Source organism: Erythrolamprus reginae, chromosome 5 (assembly GCF_031021105.1).
Source record: "Erythrolamprus reginae isolate rEryReg1 chromosome 5, rEryReg1.hap1, whole genome shotgun sequence".
NCBI lineage: Eukaryota > Metazoa > Chordata > Lepidosauria > Squamata > Dipsadidae > Erythrolamprus > Erythrolamprus reginae.
In genome coordinates, this window is record NC_091954.1 from 107,092,322 (window position 1) to 107,116,816 (window position 24,495).

At 39.4% G+C, this 24,495-nt stretch overlaps 2 protein-coding genes across 3 annotated transcripts in view; both read left to right on the forward strand.

The window, feature by feature from the left end:
* Positions 1-447: 447 nt before the first annotated feature.
* Positions 448-17,497, forward strand: ZNF639 (zinc finger protein 639). The gene is made up of 5 exons (XM_070753662.1): positions 448-706; positions 11,809-11,886; positions 14,061-14,168; positions 15,393-15,524; positions 16,154-17,497. Exons 2-5 carry the CDS (start codon positions 11,829-11,831, stop codon positions 17,302-17,304), a joined length of 1,449 nt encoding a protein of 482 aa, XP_070609763.1. The 5' UTR covers positions 448-706; positions 11,809-11,828; the 3' UTR covers positions 17,305-17,497.
* Positions 17,498-22,895: 5,398 nt separating this feature from the next.
* MFN1 (mitofusin 1) overlaps positions 22,896-24,495 on the forward strand; it is a 42,212-nt gene continuing 40,612 nt past the window's right edge. The window contains exon 1 of one of the 2 annotated variants that reach the window (XM_070753664.1): positions 22,896-23,237. The gene's annotated coding sequence lies outside the window, so the exon portion shown is untranslated. Of the gene's footprint in view, positions 23,475-24,495 lie in introns of both variants that reach the window. The other variant, XM_070753663.1, reaches the window with a different exon arrangement.

A 24,495-nucleotide genomic window follows, 5' to 3' on the forward strand; every position in this document is an offset into this window, starting at 1 on the left:
AGTAGAGTGATGGCGTTCGGGAAAAAACTGTTCTTGTGTCTAGTTGTCTTGGTGTGCAGTGCTCTATAGCAATGTTTTGAGGGTAGCAGTTGAAACAGTTTATGTCCAGGATGTGAGGGGCCTGTAAATATTTCACAGTCTTTTTGACAATTACAATCATTAAGTGTTGTACCTCATGATTCTTGACAAATGTATCCTTTTTTTTAATGGACACTGAGAGCATACGCACCAAGGACAGATCCCTTGTATGTCAAATTACACTTGGCCAATCAAAAATTCTATCCTATCCTAATTCCTAACGTTCAACTAGGGGTGGGCTACTGGCCGGACGGGTGGGGGTGGGGGGGGGACGCAGTGGGATAGCAAAAATGGAGCTCCACCTCAGATCACCCAATTGGCACTGAAAAACGCTGAAAGAAAATGCATAAGCCACGCCCACAGTGTGGTAGTAAAAAACTTGGTTGCCCTCCACAACGTCCAACCCAGGTTGAGGAGACCCCCGCGAAAGGGAAGGGAGGCAGCGCGCCTGCGTATTGGCGCGCGCCCGCCTTTCCTAGATAGGCGGAGGGCGGGCGGAGCAGATCACGGTTGGGCGGGGCCAGCCATCCCTCTCGCGCTCGCCAGGTCGTTGCGCGCGCGCGTGCTCCCCGCCGGTCTCCCGTGTTCCGGCGGCGCGTGAGGCGACGCTTGCGGCCTTCTCTTTGAGGTGAGTTCTGGCCGCGCCTCCCTCCCTCCCCCCCCCCTTCCCGCTCGCTTGCCTCAAGGCCCGGCCGCCGAAGGGAGTATTTTTCTCCCCCTCATGAATTTTCTCCCTTCCCAGGAGCTCGGAACGCCGACTCCTCTTGCAGGGAACCCGGACCGTTTTCCCGGGGGAGGGTCTTTGTGTGTGGGGTGGGTGGGTGGGTGGGTAGGTGCCATGCCCCCTCGGGGTCTCCTCAGAAAAGGCAGCGAAACCTTTCCCGCTCGGGATCGTGGCGGCTGTTTCCTCACGCTTTCCCCGCTCTTCCAAGGTTAAACGGCACCCGCGCGAACCGTTGCGCCTTTTCCCTTTTTTTCCATTCGGGTAGTTTCGTGGGAAGCCTCTTTTTTGGAATCGGGTCGCTTCGGATTCCCGTCGGGAGAATCCATTCTCATTCCCCGTAAAAGGAATCTCGTCGGGTCGCAAATACAAGGCAATCCCAACAGAAACCAGACTGGGGTGGGGTTTTTTGGTGGGGGTGCAGGGGGTCTGGATTTGCAGGAGATTTAATCATTGATAATATTTATATAATAAAATAATAAATAGTTTTATTATTTATAATATAAATTATAATATGTAACAAATTATAATTTATAAAATAAATATAATAAAATATTAACGCTATTTAACAATAAATAAATAACAATTTTAAAAAGGGGAGAAATAATTCATCCTTCCTACAAGAATATGGTGTAGGGTCATCTTGGCATCATCTCTGCAGCGTTTGGGACATATCGCTACTGTTTATTATTTATAAAATAATAAAATAAAAATAATAAAACTTTAATGCTATTTAAAAATAAATAAATATCAATTTTTAAAAGGGGAGAAATAATTCATCCTTCCTACAAGAATATGGTGTAGGGTCATCTTGGCATCATCTCTGCAGCGTTTGGGACATATCGCTACTGTTTATTATTTATAAAACAATAAAATAAATATAATAAAATATTAATAATACACTGCTCAAAAAAATAAAAGGAACACTTAAACAGCACAATATAACTCCAAATAAATCAAACTTCTGTGAAATCAAACTGTCCACTTAAGAAGCAACACTGATTGACAATTTCACATGCTGTTGTGCATATTCAACTTTGTACAGAACAAACTATTCAATGAGAATATTTCATTCATTCAGATCTAGGATGTGTTATTTGAGTGTTTCCTTTATTTTTTTGAGCAGTATATTAAAAGGGTAGATAATTCATCCTTCCTATAAGAATATGGTGTATGATCATCTCCTCTGCAGCGATTGGGACATATCCTTAGCGTTTCTGACAATTTTTCTTTTTAATGATAACTTAAGCTTGCTTTTAAAAAAAAAATTAAAATAGGAGGAGTTTAACTGCTTTTCCCTTCTTGCGCTTCTCCCAATTCGAAAATGCCCCTGAAAGGAGATTTCTGTGTGTTGTTTAGTAGATTCCCTGGGATTTCTCTTGTCTTTGAAACAAGTCTTTGAAAATGGGTGCCCCTTTCCACTGCCTTCCTTTCTGTTTATTTTATTATTTATTTATTTGTCAAACAAGTATAGGATAGTAGTTTGTATAAACATAAGTAAAAAGTAATGATAAAAAAGGACAGTAGGACAGGGACAGAAATATGGTATTACCTAAGTAGCCCCTTAGCAGTGTAAAAAATACCTGGTGCCAGTTCAAACTTTCCTCTTCGGTGGAAGCCATCTTTGTAACACATGCAATCTTTTTAAATGGGAAACGAGTGAAGCATACAATGGCAGACTGGGACAGTTTCATTCTTCCTTGCTCTAAAGGTTTTATTTGAAGAAATATTTGAAATCTGTTCTCTACTTAGAACACCACCTTCTTCCCTAGATTCTGCATGGCTATTTATTTTTCCTGCGGTCCATAAATCAGTTAAAAACAGTGGTTACATGTGAATACCAATGAAACTTAGTTTTATTGCAGGGTGGGAAGAGTATTGTTTTAATATGATGCATAAACCAAGTCCGTTTTCTTAACTTATGATTCATTATAATATGGGAATTCAGAAAAAAAAGCACTTTAAGCACATTGTTCCTTCCTCTGTTCTAAAATAACCCCATTCTTCTCTTCTACCTGAGAATTTTTGACAGAGACGGTTGGATTATGAATAAAAGCATGCAATCTTTATTTATGGCTATTTAATTTAAAATATTTATTTGACTGCTCATCTTGTAGTACAATAACCATAATCTGGGATAGCTAACTACACTAATAAAATAAAAAACAATAAAATACCAATAAATATATCACAAGCCAACATCCATCATGTACATCACATTCAACTATGTCATGGGTGCCCAACCTTTCCCCTTGCCTACGCCACGTTGAGTAATGAGAACTTTTCTTTGGACACATATAAAATATTTAATTGGTTAATGTATATACCTATACTGTATAATATTCAAAGTTTACAAGATTGTGGGGTTACATTTCTAGCTGTCCAGGGCCACATGCAGCACATGGGCCATGGATTTGAAATGCCCGAGCTATGGAATCCCAGAGGTGTGTATGTATGTATGTATGTATGTATGTATGTATGTATGTATGTATGTATGTATGTATGTATTCGGGGGTGAATGCTTGCTAGTTCTCAAGGGGGAATGATGTTCCAGATCAGGTTTGGTGTGGGTCCCACTAGATGAAAACAAATCAAAGTTCAACCTCTTTGAATAATAGTTTCTTTCTTCATGTTTCGGTGGTTGTCAATCTATCTAATGCCGTGACCCTTTAATACAGTTTCTCATGTTGTGGTGACCCCCAACCATAAAATAATAAAAACTTAAGGGTGGGTTCTAACTTATCTCTCTGCCAGTCTGCTTTCTCCTGCGCTGTGTGGCCATGCCTCGTGGACGGGCGTGCACTTTGTGGACACACACATGTGCAGTGCCAATTTTTTTTTAAAAAATGCAAAAAAGCCAAAAACAAGATGGTGAAACATGCGCATTGCTGGAAATTTGGCTTCTGCACATACTCAGAAGTTCCCATAGTACAGATTTTTTTTTTGCAGTAGTCTATTTGCATATGGGTGGACCAGGGGTGGATAGAGGAGCAGGATCTCGATTCCTAAGACCATCAAAAATATGTGTTTTCCAATGGTCTTAAGCAACCCCGTGAAAGAGTCATTCGACCACAAAAGGGTCGCGACCCACAGATTGAGAACAGCTATTTTATATAAAGGGAAGCTCATCTGTACGACTTTTATACAGTATTCCTGCGCCATTTACAGATCAGATGGTTCTCCCTCTCTCTCTCCTCTTTTTTGGCAAAAAAAGGAAAATAAATTGAGGTTTCACTTTCGGGTATTTTTAGATGCAGGTTTCCTGTCTGACTTCCAGCTGGTCCAGAGAGCTTCAGATATAATCTAAACCACCACCAAAATTAGTGCAATTTAACACCAGGGTGATCCCTGAGATATTACAGTGGTGGGAATTGCCTGTGGCAAATGCAGAAATTTTTGAACTCAGCAAAAGGTTATTCATTTGGAAGCTGAAATGCATACTTGACTGTGGTATGCCTCTGCTCTTTTTCTGTGCAAGAGTTCTCTCTGTTATCAAGGACATCAGCATTCAAGGTCTGAAAACATGAGCAGTGCAGTTAAGATAAATTGGAAACTTTGCAGGCAATATCTGAAAGTGAGAACAGCTCCCTTCCCATTACCAAGTGCTTTTTCTCATCGTAATATTTACCATTGATATAGTCAAGAAAATTCGACCCATTGGTTCATTGTTTCAAAGATATTTCTTTGCCTAAACAGAGAAACAAAATGCCTCTGGGTGGGCAAAAATGCAGTGGGAGTGCAGAGAACTTCCTGCCAGATTCCCAGTTGATTAACCCTAATGACAACTGGCAAGGAGAATTGAAAATGTCAGTCACATGACCATAGATGGGCTTGACAGTCCTGAATTGGCTATAATCTTGCCAAGTTTCAAATTTCCCAGAAGAGTCCTGGGTCTCAGATTTTGAATGCATTCTTTAAGAGTGAGCCCACCTGAGGTTCGTGATTCAAACATTGTTGCTCTGTAATGCATCTTTTTGCTCAATTGAAGGTTGCAAATGATGGAACAGATATGAGAAATTTAGCAGTATGTTTTAGAATGTTCAGGTTGTTTATAGACTCTTGTTATTCTTCCCCACCCCTATATCTTGAAAACACATGCCTAAATAGCTTGATGGCATTATGACTATAGCTTCTCTGAACCCCAGCTGTATAATAGAATGTAGTTCAAAGATTCATGAGAGAACCAATCCCTTCTTAGCCTATTTAACACCTCTGCTAGTTTCATTGTACACAAATCTCCATTACATCAATAATAGGTTTGCCACCTAGTGACTTGGTGACAGAGCAAGATAGAAACTTCAAGGATTTTTGCTATTGACTGTTCTTATAGCTCTTACGAGGGGCTTAACAGGTGCTTAACCAAGCATAATTCTCCCTTTGAAAAATCTCTGCCTACGCATAGATTACCCTTGTTTTGTTTTGTTTTGGAAGATTGCCTTCTAGTCTGCACAGTTTAGGGTATAATTTTTAATGAATTTCCTTCAAGACATTTCAGTGCCTTGGGAACATTTATATTTTGTGAACAAGGAATTAAAAACCCTTTAAGATTTTGTAAGATAAATTCAGTTTCTTAGGAAATACATTATATTCACACATATGTAGATATATTTATAAATTTCAAGGTTGAATTTAGTGATAGACTCTTTTACTTTATGTTTATGTTGGAGAGACATGTCCAATTACAAAATAACTGCCCTAATATCATGCCAATCACAAACAAATCAGAAAGCCAAATTAGTTTGAATGTGCAGAGCTGTAAGCACCTTGTTGAGTGTGGGAAAAATCAGTTCTTAGATTAGAAAAATTGATTAATTGATGTTGATATATAAGGCTACAGTTTGATTCATTTTTAGAATAATCCCTTAAATTTGCAGTGAGAAATGTTTTTCTTTTGGAATCTGGCATTCCCAAATTGCCCTTGCCCTATTTTATTGCTTCATTTGTCCCTCTTTTAAGTTTCTAAAGGAAAACAAGGCAAGAAGTGGCTGAGGTCCATTACTTGTAGTAACATAGATCCAATATTTATGAATATTTATTCTTACTGTACATAATGTGTTTGTACATTAGTCTCTACCATCTTTCTGAGATGTATAAATGTGAGTGGGTGGGACTTGTCTCAGTATTCTTTGGAGGGAGTGCCATTAGAACGCATTGTTTAATAAGAGCGGGCCCAACCTTTTGGGCACCAGGGACCAGTATTGTGGAGAAAGGTTTTTCTATGGACCAGGTAGGGCATGGTTTTTGCATGTTGCCTGTGGATGGGGCTTCTCTTATTTGCATGGCCCCATTTCTGACATGCTGCAGACCAGTCAGTGCCGGCCCACAAATTGGGGGTTGGGGTAAGCCTTGATTTATTTATTTTGAGACAGTGTTTGATTCTACATGAGGATTCTTTTTATGAAATCTTTGTCCATATGTACAAACCAGATACAATTTCCAGACTGAAAGTTAAAATGGGATTGTCTGATCAACACCAACAATCAAACAGAAAACAATACCGTAGATCAGTTTTTTTGGCTTGGGTGCCAAAAGGGTGTACACACGCCTGGGGAAAGCAAAAACACCAAAAAGGAGCCCCAAAATCAGCTGTCTAGCGTACGCGCTGGAGCTGACATAGGTCAACACCTTGCATGCCCTCTGATATCGTTCTGCATGCTACTTGTTCTGTGCACAACCTTCGGATCAACACCCCCGAGTCAAAATCCTTTATTCTATGAATAAATCAAAATCTTTATTGATATAAGCACACATAACAAAAAGCAGAGTTTAAACTGCCAGGAAGGAGGGAGTATTTTCTCTTTGGAGCTAAATGTCAACAATGTCCAGGAAAGGCGCCAAATTCGGCCTAATCAGCATTCTTTAGATAACACAGTTCATTTATCATTTAATCATATGAATTTTCCTCTCCGGAGTCCTGGAGGCAAGCATCCACCAGAGAAATGAGTTTTATTGTGGCAGAAATCATGGTTTTAAAGCCTTGTTCAAGCATAACCCCAGTCTCACATTCTCTTCCATTGAACGAGGTTGAAACTTCGCACCCAATTTCCTAAGATCCTTTGCCTTTATACTGCCGGGAAGTGACATCTCACCACAAAGAGGCTAAGCCAATACACTAATACCTTTTACTATGCAACTCCTCTCGCTTTCTGAGCAATCTTCTATAGCGACGGTCTATCCACTGACTTTCCACTCTAATGTCTTCCTCATCCTCTGACTGGGACCACTCCCCCATTGTCATATCAGCCCCTTGAAGTGGTTCCTCAGGCTCACTCAGGTCACTTTCTCCCTCACTCTCACTCCCTGCTTCAGCTGGCAGCTCCCCTGGCTCAGGGTATCCAGAGGGACCTGGTTTATCCTCCTCAGAATCTGACATGACCTGAGGTGGGCAAGGAGCACTCACAACACCTATGGTACGTGTGCTGTAGGTTTGACATCACTGCCCTAAATCAAAGAGCTATCAAAGAGAAAATCACACCTACCACCAAGATGTCAAAGCAAGCTATTATAATACAAACAGGGAGAAAATCCCACGCTCACTAGCACTGATGATGTTACCTAGTTGGTAATGAAACGTCTGCAAGTAAGCAACCAAGCTCAGAGAGCACCAAGGACTCCACTGTTCTACCCTGAGCTACAAGTATTCTTTTCCATTAAAAGAATTGTTTATACAAATATTGGAGTTGCATACTATATTCCATTGGGAGTTAAATGACATCCTTATTTTAAGTTTGTACAATTTGTAATTCTTAATCCTTTGATGTTATTTCTTTTTCTAATAATCAGAAATTCTATTTAGTGGACTTCCCCCAAGATGATGGGAAGTGGGTTAGTTTTCTCCCAATGATGAACAGCTGATTTTGCTGCCATAAATTGGTTATTTGCTCATGTTTGTTGGAAGGAGAGATTAGGAAAGACCCAACATAACCTTTGGACAACCATACATCTACAGCAGTGGTTCTCAACCTTGGGGTCGGGACCCCTTTGGGGGTCGAACGACCATTTCACAGGGGTCGCCTAAGACCATGGGAAAAGACAAATTTCCAATGGTGTTAGCAACTAAAGCTTCTATTCTGGCATCTCGGAACATATTTTTACAATCCAACCAATCAGGCGTTTACAGGGGGGTGTCCCTCTGACCTCTTGCCAATCAGCTTAAAGATCTGTTGGAAGAATTGGTGCTAAATTTATAGTTGGGGGTCACCACAAGATGAGGAACTGTATTAAGGGGTCACGGCATTAGAAAGATTGAGAACCACTGATCTACAGAGAAGAGGGAATCTTGAAGACTGTAATTCTTAGTGAAGAGCAGTCAGAAGTTGGGTCTTTTACCATCTTTTCTCTTAGGTGTTTGTTTTGCTTAAGAATACCTGGGTTTTGCACAGTTTGAACCTTACAATCTTTTGATTTACAAATAGTTGGCTGCTGCCTATTTTATAATCCTTTGCTGGATTTCTGCAACTCCCCCCCCCCCCCCATTCTTTCACTGTTTACTATTAAATTCCAAACCATTTTCATTTTAGCCATAATGAGATCTGCAATTAAAATATATTTTCTAGCAGTGAAAGTCATCCAATTGAAAGTCATCCAATAAATTTTACATTTATGCAGGATTATATTACAAATTTTGCTCTTTCTAGCTGTTTAGTAAAAGGGCTTTGATAATTGTTTTTCAACTTTGGATGGGAAAATTCCCTTTTAAAGTCATTTTTGATTCTGGGGGATAAAAACTTATCAACTTTTATTTGTGGATGCTGGTTTATGACTTATCTGTTTCTCGTGTCCTTGTAAAGAACAGTCTCTAAAAGGTGACATAATTTTCTGGGAAGCATTTGAAGAAAGAATGCTCTCCAAACGTTTTATTTGAAAATATAAGCAAAAATTTGCTGGATCAACAATGAATGTGAACCACGGTCAAGACTATATCCAAAAGCAAGTAATAACAATGGTACTAACTTTGAAAATGACTCTGGCTGAGGTATTGAGGAGAATGTGAAGAATGTCAGATGTGAAGAAGAAAGCACTTTGTTTGAAATACATAGATATGCCAGAAGAGATTGGAAGGAATATGAATGCAGGAAATTCGGAGATAATGGAATTGATAAACAATGGACTATACTTCATTGGAAAGAAGAATGTGCTTTTAAGGAGAACTTTTTCAAACATGGATGTTACAGAGATATTTATAACAGAGACTAGGGAAATGAAAAGAAATTATTGGGAAAGTTCCCAATTAAAAACCTAAGGAAAGGTTTCATTATTTAGAGCCAAATGAGGGTACAGTATTTGATCCTGGACAAATTAGCAATAATTTAGTGGGATAATTTGTGATAGGTAAGAAACTGTTGTAGGCTTTCTATGAATAAATTACAACGGTAGACTGTTAACAGAGGGCCTTGAACTTTAACTTTGCTATTGTTTTTTAGATATATACAATATATGACAGGTCAGTGAGGTTGCAACAAGATGTAGAAATTTATAAATTTTGGATCTGTTTTTCAAGGGGTGGGGAGATGCTATTGCAATATTGTCAGTGCTCAACTAGGGTGAATAACATGGTTTTTAAAATGTTCTTGTCCAGTTTGGTTTTTGTTGGTTTTTTCCTTTTAGATTTTCTTTTAAATGAATACAAATATTTTTTAAAGAAATTCTATGTAGCAACTTGAACATTCTTTCATATTTTTTTATTATAAAGATTTGGAGATACAGATGGTTAATTTAAAATCTAAGATGAAAAATTAATATTACAAAGGATTCATTATAGTTCGAGGAAAATGCTCAGACAATTTTTCTTTCTGATCATTTTATTCTGCCCACAATATTATACTTGAACATTGAAAAGGAGAAAAAATGAGTAATTGAGAAACCAGTGAAAGACAAAAGTTGTGTAATTCTTAGATAAGATGCTTACATTTTGATAAACCCTATAGAAGTTAACAAAAACTTCAATGAACTTGCTGTCTTCAATTGCCCCCTAAACTACAGAGCTTAACTTTACATCACAATGAAAGCTTTGTTGTTCCCTCCTTAGAACAGGGAGCTGCATTGGTGATAATGACAGATTTCAGCTAACTGTCAAAGCTTGTCAATAATCTAAAGTCTCTGAAAAAAGACTTTCTTCAACTGTAGAGAACCAATAAGCGATCTACTGCTTATTCCTTCTGGGTTTTAAATTCTACTTGTAGATAAAATACCATTACAGGTGTACTTCCATTCAGTTTGGGAATTTTTAAGCATAATTCAGTGCTCTCTTTCATTTGTAGTGTGGATAGAGGGGAATTACCGGTACATGTTTTTAAAAATATATATATGGAGAAATAACTTCATAATCCTTTTTCACTCACATCTCTGAAATAATACATCTCACTAGCTTACCTGAGAAGAATGGATCATTTTGTTTCTGATGGTGCTTTTTCCAGTTGCATGCTTTAGGCTGTAGTTTTCTAAGCCATATCTTCAAGCCACATTTAAACAGGTTATCTGTCGTTTTGTTTAGAGATCTCCAGGAGTCAGAGTCGTATATAAATGACTTTGAATGTCTAAACATTCTCAGCAAGTTTACTGAATTTACCAGATTTGCACTGTAAAGGGGCAGCTGTTATTTTAAAATGATATCAGATCAAGAAAAAATTATTTTATAAATAATATGCAATACCAAAATAAACTGCATGGTGAGAATTGAGAACTGTCTAGCTCTGCCATATCAGGATCACACTTATAAATTATGCATTGAAACTGATAGAAAATCACCCTGGACAAATATTGTCATATCTTTTTCATTATACTTTTGGACTTAACCTATATAAAGAGAAAGGCTATTTTGTTATGAAATATTTAACTTACATTTTAATTAGCAAGAACATTTCTGTCCTGAGGCGCCTGTGGTTGTGTGGTAACATTAAATTGAAATATAGTTTTGAATTTCTTTTATTTAAGAATGTATTTAATGGCATTTCTAATGCCTGAGGCCTTTGGGCATCTACATTTAATAACACAATTCATATTGTTAAAAAACCTCTATAAATCATTTATTAAATAATACAGCCAATAAAGTGAAACTATCTTCCATCAGTGAAATAATTATACAGTGGCTGCTCTGACAGACAAGGAAGCAAAGTACAAAGAACATTCTTGTATCTAAATTGGCATGTTAACACAAAGATATGTTTATTTTGTCAATGAGGGGTTGCCAGAAAAAGGTAGACACAACCATTGATCAAAGTGCCATTTGCTCTTTACTGGTAGTCCTTGAATTATGACTACAATGCAGTCTCATCACATTGTAAAATGGGTCCGTTGCATGACCAACTCAATTCTTATTACCTTTTTTGTGTCTCTTATTCAGTGAATAACCATTGAGCCACTGTCAATAAAGGAACGCTGGAATCCAAACTATTGTAAAATGCAGTCATGTCTGCTGGATGCTGAAAACAGTCATAAATGCAGCCTGGTTGCCAAGTGTTTGAAGTGTGGTCACTTGGCCACAGAGAATAGAATAGAATAAAATTCTTTATGGGCTCTGAAATTGGACACGCCAGGCATTTGTCTTAGGTGTATATGCTCTCTGTGCATAAGGAGAATAAAATACATTTATCAAGAATAAAAAGATAACGCTTAGTGATATTCAAGGTTACTAATAAGCTATCAAATTGTACTAGGAAACAAAAACAATATAAATTGAAAAATACATGCAACATGGTTATAGTAACAAATGCGAAGAAATAGATACTAGTAAGGAAGAGAAGAATAATATTAATATACAATTCTGTATTTTTGATGCCCCAAATTAAGGGCAGCTGTACTTGGGAGATCTGGGTTTGTATTCTAACTGAACCTGCCTGAAGGTGCACTTTGTGCAGTGTTTTGTCAGATAGACTGATTGTGTTGGTTAATGGGGTGAGGTTTGACTTTCTCTTTTGAGAATCCCATCTGTGTTTCTCTTTACTCTTTATGACTGCAAATTGACCAGCAGTGCATTAACTGAAATATTTGACTTTGATTTCTGCCTGTAGTTATTTCAGACTGAAGCAAAATGAATGAGCATCCAAAGAAAAGGAAAAGGAAGACTCTGCATCCTTCACGCTACTCGGGTAAATCAAATGTAGCTATATTTAACCAATTTCAGTTACTGTAAATTGCATTTTCTTCCAAATGTGTCTGTTAATCTCTCTAGAAGCTAGATTTTTGAGATGAGATTGGTTAACTAAAAATAAATTCTTAAATTTCTGTGTAGACTTTAATTCATTGTTACATTGTATATGTACAGACCAAGTAACTGGTTTCAGCAGAAATGTTGATGCCTGTATCCTAGAATTTAAAGGTTGAAGGTATCTTGGAGATCATCTATCCCTAAATTTAACCCAGTTCCTATGCACATTATTTATAAGTTGCTATCCCTATGGTTTATGTTCTCTATTAAACACTGAGATTTGTAAAAGGAAAAATAAAGTACACAACTATATATAGCCTCGCATATTTCCACTCAACACTAATTCTTCCATCATTTTTAAAAATACATACTCTAGTATACAGAGCCTTTCAATCCTGACATACAGTAATTCTTTATGGGGAGAATAGGGAAGCCCTCTGGGTCCTGTCTTTTTTTAAAAAATCAATTGTGAGTACTTTCGAATGATCTTTGAGAACAGCTACCTTTCTTTGCTTAAACAGTGGTTTTCAACCTTCCTAATGCTGTAACACTTTAATACAGTTCCTCATGTTGTGGTGGCCCCCAACCATAAAAAAATATTATTAGGAAAGTCAGGGATAGATTCTAACTTACCTCACTCCTGGTTTGCTTTCTCCTGTGGTGTGTGGCCATGCCTCATAGTTGTACATTCACTTTGCGTGTGAATGCATGCACAGTGCTGAATTTTTTTTAGTTGCAAAAAAACCTCAAACCCAAAGCAAGATGGGGACACATGTGCATTGCCGGAAATTTGGCTTCTGCGCATGCTCAGAAGTTCCCATGGTACAGATTTTTTTATTTTTAGCAGTAGTATATTTGCTTGTGGGTGAACCTGCCTGGAGATGGATAGAGGAGTGGTGTCTCAGTTTCTAGGACCATCAAAAATATGTGTTTTCTGGTGGTCTTAGGCGACCCCTGTGAAAGGGTCATTCAACCCCCAAAGGGGTTGCGACCCACAGGTGGAGAACAGCTGGCTTAAATGAAGATGAGAGCAGCCATAGATTACCCTAAAAAAGAAAATGAATCAAAGGACAAGCCACTGTGTAATAAAAGGCCATCAGATTTAGGGACTGTAACAGAAGAATGGATAAAGAAATAGTAGTGATTTTCTGACACAGGAGGAAACCAAGAGACTGATGTTGAGATGAGAACCTGGCAAAGAAGAAGAAAATGCAAGGGATCTGAGACTTCTGGGTGGGACTGATAGTTACTAGAAGATTAGTTAAAGAGAGAAACACAAGAGAAAACAGGAAGGTGTTTTGTTCTGATAAGCTACATCATCTACTATCATAATAGTTGACTTTTAGAACTGGAGGGAAAAGTAAGAGACAAAGAATTCAGAGTTAGATCTGCATGAAAAATGGACCTGTGGATTCAAAGATACAATTTTATCTATAGGAGCACAAATCCCATTTTTGTGTTGTTTTCAGCTTCAATACTCAATATTATTATTACTTATCTGTTTCTTCCAGAAACATAATAATACCTGGTAGAGGGTAGCAAGAGAAGAAAGAATTCTTCCCCTCTCATATCTATAACAGGCAACCTACTGGTTTTGTTAGTCGAAGTTTATTAGAGTCATAGACCATCATCTAATTTTTGTGCATTTATAGATTTCTTTCTTTATCTGCAGTTCTGTAACACTTAACTGGGAATAAATCTCACTTATTTTTAAAGAAACTTTTTTGGTTAATGTACCAAAGTGTGTGTCTTGTGTATGTGCCCATACCCATAATTCCATACGGGGGCTCACCCACGCATGCCCGCAAACTGGCTCCCGGCATGCAATGGCATGCCCATTTTTTTGCTCTCCCTAGGCTTCAGAGCATTTCTCCAGAGGCCCCTTCAGAGGCAGAAAACGGCCCATTTCCCAACTTGAAACAGCTCTGAATCTAAGCTTGGGTGGCTACAAATATGGCTCCATATGCCACTTGTGGCACACTTGCTGTAAGTTCCCAATCACTGCTCTAGTGTGTGACATCATATAACTTAGCCACAAGAAAATTGATACGGATGTCAAGAAATATCTTCCACCAGATATTTAAGTTCATGCTTTTATCTTTTTTTCTGTCTTAGATTCTTCAGGAATTCCAAAATACATAGATAATAGTGGCATATTTTCTGACCATTGTTACAGTGTCTGTTCCATGAAACAGTTGGACACAAAGGTTCCTGATAACAGAGGTAAAGATTTTGTAAATTCATTCACAGATATATTTTTGAGCAGTTTGCCTATCTCCTTGTACATATTCTGAAACATTTTTATGGTATTCTACAAAATACCCTATTTTATGGACTATAGAGGAAGCCAACCAAAAATTTTATAAAAAGATAAACATAAATGCTATGAGATTGTTAAAAAATTGTAAGACTGCAAAAGTAGATGGTGTGACTTGATGAAAAATATGGTTTTTGATGTATCTATGCTGTTGGTTTAATATTTGTGTGCATTTGTGCTTAACAAATATTTTGTACAAAGGAAAGATAAAAATTGAATGCAAAATCTACAAGGATATTAGGTCGTTATATGTTTAGGAATGTTCACCTAATTTTTATCAAAGGGTTACAAGAGATGTTGATTTGCATAATTGTAGGTGGTGTATTATGGTTTTATGTTGAATAGAACATGTGAAGAAGAGATTTTTATATATACAAGTGGAAAAAAGTTTACTGCATATTTGTTATTTAAAATCTATGAAAGGCATGAAATGTAGAGTGATTTATGAAAATACTTTTGCTTGAGGAATGAGAGCTATACATAATGAAATTAAAACTTGGAGATAATTAAGACCACTTTTGCTGTCATGCTGTGTCAGGATTACACAAGGCAATAGCTGGCAAATCCATTTTATAGACAACTGCCTGTTACTGATATAGATGACTTCATAAACCTTTGACAGGATTACTATTATTTTTGAAATAACTTCTGTTTCTGAGTAAAGATGTGATTTCCAGTAATCAGTTCAGATTGGTATGTTAAAATATGCATTGGAAATTTAAATATTTAAGGAAACATTAATGTTTTAAAACATTTGGTCAAGTTATATCGTCACGTACCATGCATGGCATAATAAATATGGGCAAGGAGTATTTTAAACAAAATATATAAGTTTAGAAGAAGCAGGCATAACTTAGTAGAATTTCTCACTGTCTGTGGTTATTCTGTTCCGACAGAGAAATAATTTTAGCTTTTAAAATTTTGTACTACAGTGCACTCATGTAGGAGGAAGCCATATTATTTGTTATGAGTCTTATAACAAAGTATGAAAAAAGCTCTGAACTGCATGTTGTAGAGCTACTGAGAAAAGTATTAACTGAATTAGGAGGCCAATATTGCCAATATTGCAGTTGTGTGCTGAACCTATATAAATTGATTAAATTAAATAGAACAATCTTTTTTCTCTACAGGTCGATTTCATAACACAGTGTCTAGTATAGACACCGATGAGGATGGCAGCCAGGTGTATGCTGGGACATCTCAGTGGAGTGGGAACCAGTCTAATGTTCCGGGGACATATTTGATGGACCCTAAGAAAAAAGGTAAGGGAAAAGTTATTGTGTCGATTCCTGTTTACTCTCCCTATTCTTAATAATGTCAAAATGAGATGGGGAGGGGGATAGATATCAAGTAATAAATCCCCTTTCTGAACATTAAAAGTTTTGGAGCCTAAGAGCCTATACATTGTGGTCATAAGAACAAAAGTAGATCATCTCATGCCCTTCAGATGTTTGGGACTGTAAATCAGAATCTTTTGCTACTGGGCTTGTTCCCAAAGCACGTGAGAGTTGTATATAGCAATATATAGAATATAAGAAAGCTAACTTCAGCTTCTTACATGAAGGAGTAGAATAACAATATACCCCTTTTTAAGATTTATCCAGGTGCAGTTCAGATGAATTCAGCAGAATGGACAAAATAAATATTCAAAGAATTGCAGCGGTAGTGTTCCTACAAAAATAATGATATTTCAAATTTGCTTTTATTTTCTATCAAAGCATAAAGTACCTCCCTCTACTTATTCTTAGGAAGATCAGGCACTTTTTTTCCCCTTAGGAAGAGAGTTAAAATATGTCCCTTGGTGGTGTTGATAAAATAATAATAATACATTAAAATATAAAAATATAATAGAATCCATTCTTTGTAAGTTTGGTCTTGGCTCCTTTTGCAGATAAAAACAACAGTAATGGAGTTTTTAAAGATTCGTGCGAGTCCCCCGTCTTCAGTGACAGTTTAACGGAAGAGGAGAAACCTTTGGACATTCAAACTGTAGAGATCTCCACTACTGAAGTCCACGCTGTAGAGGTCCACGACATTGAAACTCAGACCGTTTCCCCCGAGAAGCTCGAAGCAGAGGAGACAGAGGAAATCCTGGTTGGAAGTTGCAAGGGGCTTGACAAAAATCCTCCTTCGAACGCCGCCATTCCGCCCAAATGGCCCCTGCTTCGGGCAAACAGCAGCGGCTTGTACAAATGTGAACGGTGCACGTTCAACAGCAAATACTTCTCTGACCTGAAGCAGCACATGGTTCTAAAGCATAAAACCTGCCCCGAGGGCAACATTTGTCGCATGTGCAAAGAAACCTTCTCTTCCAAAAAGGTGCTCATTGAACACTTGAAAATCCATGAGGAGGACCCATACGTTTGCAAGTATTGCGACTACAAAACCGTGATGATTGAAAACCTGAGCCAGCATATAGCAGACACGCATTTCAGCGACCACCTTTACTGGTGTGAGCAGTGTGACGTTCAGTTCTCTTCCAGTAGTGAGTTGTACCTCCATTTCCAGGAGCACAGCTGCGATGAGCTCTACCTGTGCCAGTTCTGTGAGCACGAAACGAGCGACCCCGAGGACTTGCACAGCCATGTGGTGAACGAGCACGCGGGCCGGCTGATCGAGCTGAGCGACAGCTACAACAGCAGGCAGGCCCAGGGCCATTACAGCCTGGTCAACAAAATCAGCTTTGACAAGTGCAAGAACTTCTTTGTGTGTCAAGTGTGCGGCTTCCGTAGCAGGCTTCACACCAATGTCAATCGCCACGTGGCGATAGAGCATACCAAAATATTCCCCCATGTTTGCGATGATTGTGGGAAAGGCTTCTCAGGCATGTTGGAATATTGCAAACACTTAAACAGTCACCTAACCGAAGGCATTTATTTGTGTCAATATTGTGAATATTCGACAGGACAGATTGGAGATCTCCGAAGTCACTTGGACTTCAGGCATTCGGCTGAACTGCCGCACAAGTGCACCGACTGTTTGATGAGGTTTGGTAACGAAAGAGACCTTTTGACTCATCTCCAGATACATGAAACTGCTTGATTGTGCTTGTGTGAATTTTCTCACCTGTCCCAGAATAACAGCATTTCAGAGTTTCTATCAGAATAAAAAACCAGCTGAGCCTCAGGATGGTGTGTTTCATCAAACCTTTAATGCATAATCGATAACATGTACAGTTGTCTGGAAGCATAGCATTAAATTCTATGAGAGAAATAAACATAACCATCCAGCCAAATGGATTTGTGTTTGTGTTCATATTACCACTTAAAAAAAACAAAACAGAACTTATTTAGAGATGTGCCCTCATCCTTGACATGAGTTTGTCATCTGAGCTTACTTCATGCGTATGGTGAACTTTCTACCTCACAGATTTCCTAGTATTTGATTTTATTTATAGAACCGTAGGACTTTGAATTCGTTCTCGTACACAAAGCTGATTACATATATTCCCTTAAATCTAGCCATTAACAAAAAAATTAAATTATTTGCCAGTATTTCAGTATGATAGTATTGGAAATCTCATTTTTGGCCAAAAGAGGGAAATAAAAAAAGAAGAACAAATAAGCAGTATAACTAATGGATTTTAAACACTGTTCCAAAAATCTTTCATATCATTTTTATTTCAACGTGCAAGTATATTTCTTTCATTACTGTTTTGTGTCCTCAATATTATTTTTTCATTTATTTTATTAAAGATAAATATCTCATATTCAGTATTAATCAGCCTCGAGACAAGGGAACCAATTAGCCTAAAATATTATCAGCAGCATAATATTCTACAGTACTAGACATACCTGTTCAAAAGCAAGTTCCATTGAGTTAAATGGGATGTGTGCCCCAGGAAAGACATTGAATTCTTATATAGTGTTTTAATTTCGAAGACTATTGTAAAGCAATTTTGTTTTAAGAATGAAATTTATTTATTTATTTATTCATTCGTTCATTCAATTTTTATGCCGCCCTTCTCCTTAGACTCAAGGCGGCTTACAACATGTTAGCAATAGCACTTTTTAACAGAGCCAGCATATTTGCACCCCACAATCCGAGTCCTCATTTTACCCACCTCGGAAGGATGGAAGGCTGAGTCAACCTTGAGCCGGTGATGAGATTTGAACCGCTGACCTTCAGATCTACAGTCAGCTTCAGTGGCCTGCAGTACTACTTGCTGCGCCACCCTGGCTCTTTTTGTTGCTATGCAAAACATCAGGCCACTAATGCTGATTACTGGGTGAACCCATTTCTAATAACCTGTTTATCCTGAGGTATTTTAGCAGTTCTGATAATAATGTGGGCCCAAAATATTCATTTTAATGAAAGGGACATCTAACAACTGTCATGAGTATGCATTGCAGTTGTGGAGAGTTAATTCTCTTGTTGATGGGTGGTTAATGTGACTTTATTCAGTCAAAATCCCCCTACCTGCGCAATTTCAATAATATTCACTTGCAGTTAAACATTTTTAGATTTCAGCATGTACATTTGGATTTGGATCAGTCATACCATGGCTGAAATAAGGCTGTACAGGTAGCCCTCGGCTTGTAACAGTTCATTTAATGACCATTCAAAGTTACAACTGCTGGAAGAAAAAGGAACTTTGAACGTTTTTCACAGATATTCCCATGATCATGTGATCAAAATTCAGATGCTTGGCAAGTGGTTCATACTTGGACCATTACTATGTCCCAGATTAGATGTAATCACTTTTTACAACCCTACAAGCAAAATTCACGGGGAAGCCAGATTCACTTAACAACGTGGTTGCTAACTTATTAACTGCAGTGATTCACTTAACAATTATGGCAAGGAAGGTCATAGAATGTGGAGGCAAAACTCAATAAATGGTTCACTTAACATAATTTTGGGGCTCAATTGTCAAAAGTTGATGACTATCTATATATCAGTGGTAGGTTCTAAATCAGAGGTGGGTTCCTATGGGTGTGGTCCAGTTCATACGTCCACTAGAGGCCCGCCAATAATGCAATTTTGGCACAACAGCTCCAGTGCTGCCTTTAATGGTCCATGCGCATTGCCATCTTTTTTCTTTTTGCGACTTCGGCTCTGAGCATGTGTGGAAGTAAATTGTCCCTCTGAGTATGCATGGAAGTAAAATTGCGCAAGGTGAGAAACATCGCAACGCACACTGGTAGAAAAGGTAAGAGGAACCCGTCCCCGTTTTTAATCCCATTGCTACTGGTTTGCATGCTCGTGTGAGCGCATGATGCTTCTGTGCATGTGCAGAAGTGTTGGGCGGGTGGGCGGAGCCTCACACTACTGCTACCAGTTCAGAGAACCAGACTGGTAGCAACCCACTGCTGCTGTACAGTATGTACCCTGTTTTCCCAAAAATAAGACACTGTCTTATATTAATTTTTGCTCCAAAAGTTGTGCTACATCTTATTTTCAGGGGGTGCCTTATATTTCTGGGCAGCGGCGGCCAAGGCTCAGCCCCGTCACCGGACCCGTCTTTTTTTGGCACTGGTGCCGCTTGGGGAGGAGCCCTCGGTGGCCATGGGCGTGCCTCCGGATTCGGAGGCAGAAGACAGCCCGACGGATGGGTGGCAACCCGCCGGCAGCAGCAAAGGGGGCCGACGGTTTGGGCTGGTCAGCGTCAGGAGCTGCTCCTCCGCTTTTGGGATGCCACTGCCGATTTCGCTGCTGCCGATTTCGCTGCCGCCGGGCCTCTCAGCTGTTTGGCGGCCCACGTGTCTTCTGTCCAACAGAAGACACGGTGGCAAGATCTGTGGCGGCAGAGGTCCTGTGAGCCACCAAGCATCTCAGTTTTGGTGTTAAGTAAAACCAGGAATGGAGGAGGGAGGGGGGAGGAAGAAAGGAAGCAACTATTTCGCGGTCTCAGAACGCAACCCCCTCGAGGGAACACTGTATTACAGTACCGCTATGAACAGCTTTGAATGGTACCATATGTTTTTCCACCGTACCGTATGTAAACTTGACTATGCCTTATTTTCGGGGGGTGCCTTATATTAGCAAATTCTGCAAAACCTCTGACATGCCTTGCTTTCGGTGTACGTCTTATTTTCGGGGAAACACGGTAGCAGAATTACTTGTCACAAACGCATAGCAGATGTTCATCATCCCCCTTGCCTAAAGAACTGTTTCTCCTAGATGAAAAATCCAACCAGGACAAAATGTTCTTGAATGAGGAGAGATCCCACCTTTGGATGAAGCTTAGTCCAAAAATGCTAGAAAATTCCTGAAAGCCTGGCACTTGATCAAAATCAGCCATCATAAAACTAAACAACACCTAGTACAAAATCATACATATGAAATCATGAGAAGAGATAACACTGCTTTGAACCACACTCGTGAGGCCATAGATGGAGTACTACGTACAGTTCTGGTCATCACACCCACAAAAATAGATGCTATGACTAGGAAGTGTAGAGAAGAACAAAGATGTTAAAGGATCTGGAGATTAAATGCTATGATGGTTGAGAGCTAGATGTGTCTACAGTAGTTCTCAACTGGGGGTCGGGTCCCCTTTGGGGATAGAACGACTGTTTCACAAGCGTCGCCTAAAGCCATGGGAGGAGACAAATTTCCCATTGTCCTAGGAACTAAAAAGCTTCTATTCTGGCACCATGGAACATATTTTTACAATCCAACCAATCAGGCATTGACAGTGGGCGTGTCCCTCTGACCTTGCCAATCAGTTTAAAGCTCTGTTGGGAGAATTGGCACTAGACTTATGGTTGGGTGTCACCACAACATGAGGAACTGTATTAAGGGATGAGGCCTTAGAAGGGTTGAGAACCACTGGTTTGTAGCTTATCAAAGAGAAGTATTGGGGAGGCATATGATACAGGTAGCTCTTTCCCTGGATGTCATGAAGAGGGGACTGACTTAGTCTCCAAAAAAAAGAACAAGAAGTAGGAACAGAAAGCATGGTCCTTGTTAAAGAGAGATCTAACTTAGAAGCAAGGAGAATTTTTCTGACTGTGAGAGCAGTTATTTGAATAATGGAAGGTTTTTAAAAAAACCAAACTAAACCATCATTTGACTAGGATAGCATAGGATCTCCCGCTTTGAGCAGGGGGGTTGAACTAGAAGATCTTTGAGATCCCTTCCAGCTGTATTATTTTATGTTCTACACCAGTTCTTCCCAACCTTGGCAACTTGAAGATATCTGGACTTTAACTCCCAGAATTCCCCAGCCAGCATTTGCTGGCTGGGGAATTCTGAGAGTTGAAGTCCAAATATCTTCAAGTTGCCAAGGTTGGGAAACACTGTTGTACACCATTTAAAAGAGAAGCGTCTTCAAGGGGAAGGGGACACAATCTGAGGTTAGCTGGGGGAAAGATCAAAAGCAACATGAGAAAATATTATTTTACTGAAAAAGTAGTAGATCCTTGGAACAAACTTCCAGCAGATGTGGTTGGTAAATCCACAGTAATTGAATTTAAACATGCCTGGGATAAACATATCCATCCTAAGATAAAATACAGGAAATAGTATAAGGGCAGACTAGATGGACCATGAGGTCTTTTTCTTCCGTCAATCTTCTATGTTTCAAAGAAAAACCAGAAAGTCTGCTAATGAATAAGCACCTTTGGGACAACCATGACCTGAAAGACTGAGACTCTGTTAGTTGAAGTTGATTTACATTGTTTTTATGGGGTTTTATATTGTATTTTATATGTATTTGGTTGTAAGACGCCCAGAGTCCTTTGGGAATGGGGTGCCATATAAATAGGAATGAGTGGATCAATCAATCAATCAATCAATCAATGTAGACATTCAACAGAGACAATCCAAAAGCTAAAAGACCACATTACCCCTGAGCCAGCAATTCAAACCCAGATAAACAATGAACAATATCTCAATCAAGGAATTACCAACTCAATAAACAATGTAGCCTAATCTAGGAATTCTAATCTAGTTTAGAACTGGTTAGTTGTATAGAGAAGTCTTTGTTATTCCTAGAAAGCCTGGAAAAGTAGCCTAACCAGAAAACACACCTGGTCTGATAGGGGTGATTTTACAATCTTGATCTTTTGTGACCTCAGATAAAGGTGTGTGTGTGTGTGTGGTGATGAAATCTCTTAATGAAATCAGGAACGTCTGATATCTTCAGATTCCCCACACACCCCATTTTATTTAGATTGTTAGAAACATAGAAGATTGACTGCAGAAAAAGACCTCCTGGTCCATCTAGTCTGCCCTTATACTATTTCCTGTATTTTATCTTAGAATGGATATACTGTATGTTTATCCCAGGCATGTTTAAATTTAGTTACTATGGATTTACCAACCACGTCTGCTGGAAGTTTGTTCCAGCAGAAAATCGCAATTCACAATATTGGAAGGTGGCAATTGCTGTATTTGTAACTGCCACAAAGATTGGAAATAACTTGTGAGTCCAATCACACTTGGCCAATATTCTATTCTCCGTGGACAGTCAGGTTGGAGAAAATTATCCTTTGCCCCGCATAAGTCAGCAGTCACACATCAACCTGAAATAGATGGCAGTTTCCATTTATCCCAACCCCTTAACATAAACCCATCCTATCTGGCTGCAAAATAATCCGGACAGCCACAAAACGGTCCCCTTAAAAAAAACACCCTAGAAAACTTTGTTTACTGACACCTGCTCCAGGTCCGGATTTTTAAGGAGCGGGGGGGGGGGGATGTGTGGGATGAAGCGGGAGTGATAGAGATTGTACTCTTGCCACACTTCAGGCTGTCGTACGAAGGAGCCGAGGGAGACTCGCGAGATAGCACTCCGAAGCGTCCTGCGCATGCTCTGAAGAAAAAAAAAAACACAATCCGAGGCCCGGCGCGTAAGAACCGGGAGTAAAGATGAGGCAAAGCACAGCTAGCGTGGGGGAGGAGGCGGAAGTGCCCGCCGCTGCCTCCTGATTGGCTGAGGAGCGGGAAGCGGGGCAAAGCCGGCCGAGGTTCTGAGGCGGGAGGGGGTGGGGCGCGAGCCCCGCGCGTGCTTGTCAAGACCCTGCCAGGTAAAGTGTGTGGGGGGGCGGGCTGAAAGGGAGCATTTAGCCATCCCATTGGCTCTCTCTCCTCTTAATTAGTGGATCACGGAGCGGGCGTGAGGAAGGGGGGGGGGGGCTTCGCGTCCATCCCAAGGACCTTTTTTTTGCCAGCCTTCCTCCTCCTCCCCACCTCGTGCGTTGGACTACAGTGCCCAGCGGACTGAGCGTCTGGGAGTTGTAGTCCCAGCCTTTGGAGAGGACTTGGTAAGTATACCGGGTTGGGGTGGGGGGTCTTCCTGGTTGTACGCGTTCCATGGGGCAGCCCCAACCCTAAAATTCCAGGGGAACAGGTAGAGGCATTTTGCTGTCACTTGTGTGTGTGTATGTGTATGTATGTATGCATGTATGTATGTAGTATGTATGTGTACTGTTCAAGAAACTAAAGGGAACACTTAAACAGAATATAACTTCAAGTAAATCAAACTTCTCTGAAATCAAACTGTCCACTTAGGAAGTAACACTGATTGACAGTCAATTTCCCATGCTGTTGTGCAAATAGGATAGGATAGAATAGAATTTTATTGGCCAAGTGTGATTGGACACACAAGGAATTTGTCTTGGTGCCTATAGTCTCAGTGTACATAAAAGAAAAAGATACATTTGTCAGGAAACATGAGGTACAACACTTAATGATTGTCATAGGGGTCAAATAAGCAATGAAGAAACAATCAATATTGATAAAAATCTTATTTGTGCAAATGAAATATTCAATGGGAATATTTCATTCGTTCAGATCTAGCATGTGTTATTTGAGTGTTCCCTTTATTTTTTTTTGAGAAATATATGTATATGTATGTGTGTGTGTTAATCTGATCAGATTGGGTGGGGGGAGAGAAGCAGGGGGAGTTGCGGTTTTTTAGGGGGGGGGGGTCATTTCTAAAAAGAAAGGGAGCAGCAGATGTTGGAGGGGTTCAATCTGACACAAGTTTCGGTGGGGTCCTTTGGTGGCTCCTTGCAGACTTTTCCATTGCCAGATTTAGGGAGCATCTTCAGTGCTTTAAACATTATTGAAAAGTTTTCTGGTTATTCCAACAGTTTGCAGCTCTTGAAAAAAGGGGAGATAACAATAATAACAACAGAGTTGGAAGGGACCTTGGAGGTCTTCTAGTCCAACCCCCTGCTTAGGCAGGAAACCCTACACTACTTCAGACAGATGGTTATCTAACATCTTCCTACAAACTTCCAGTGTTGGAACATTCACAGCTTCTGGAGTTGTGAACAACAC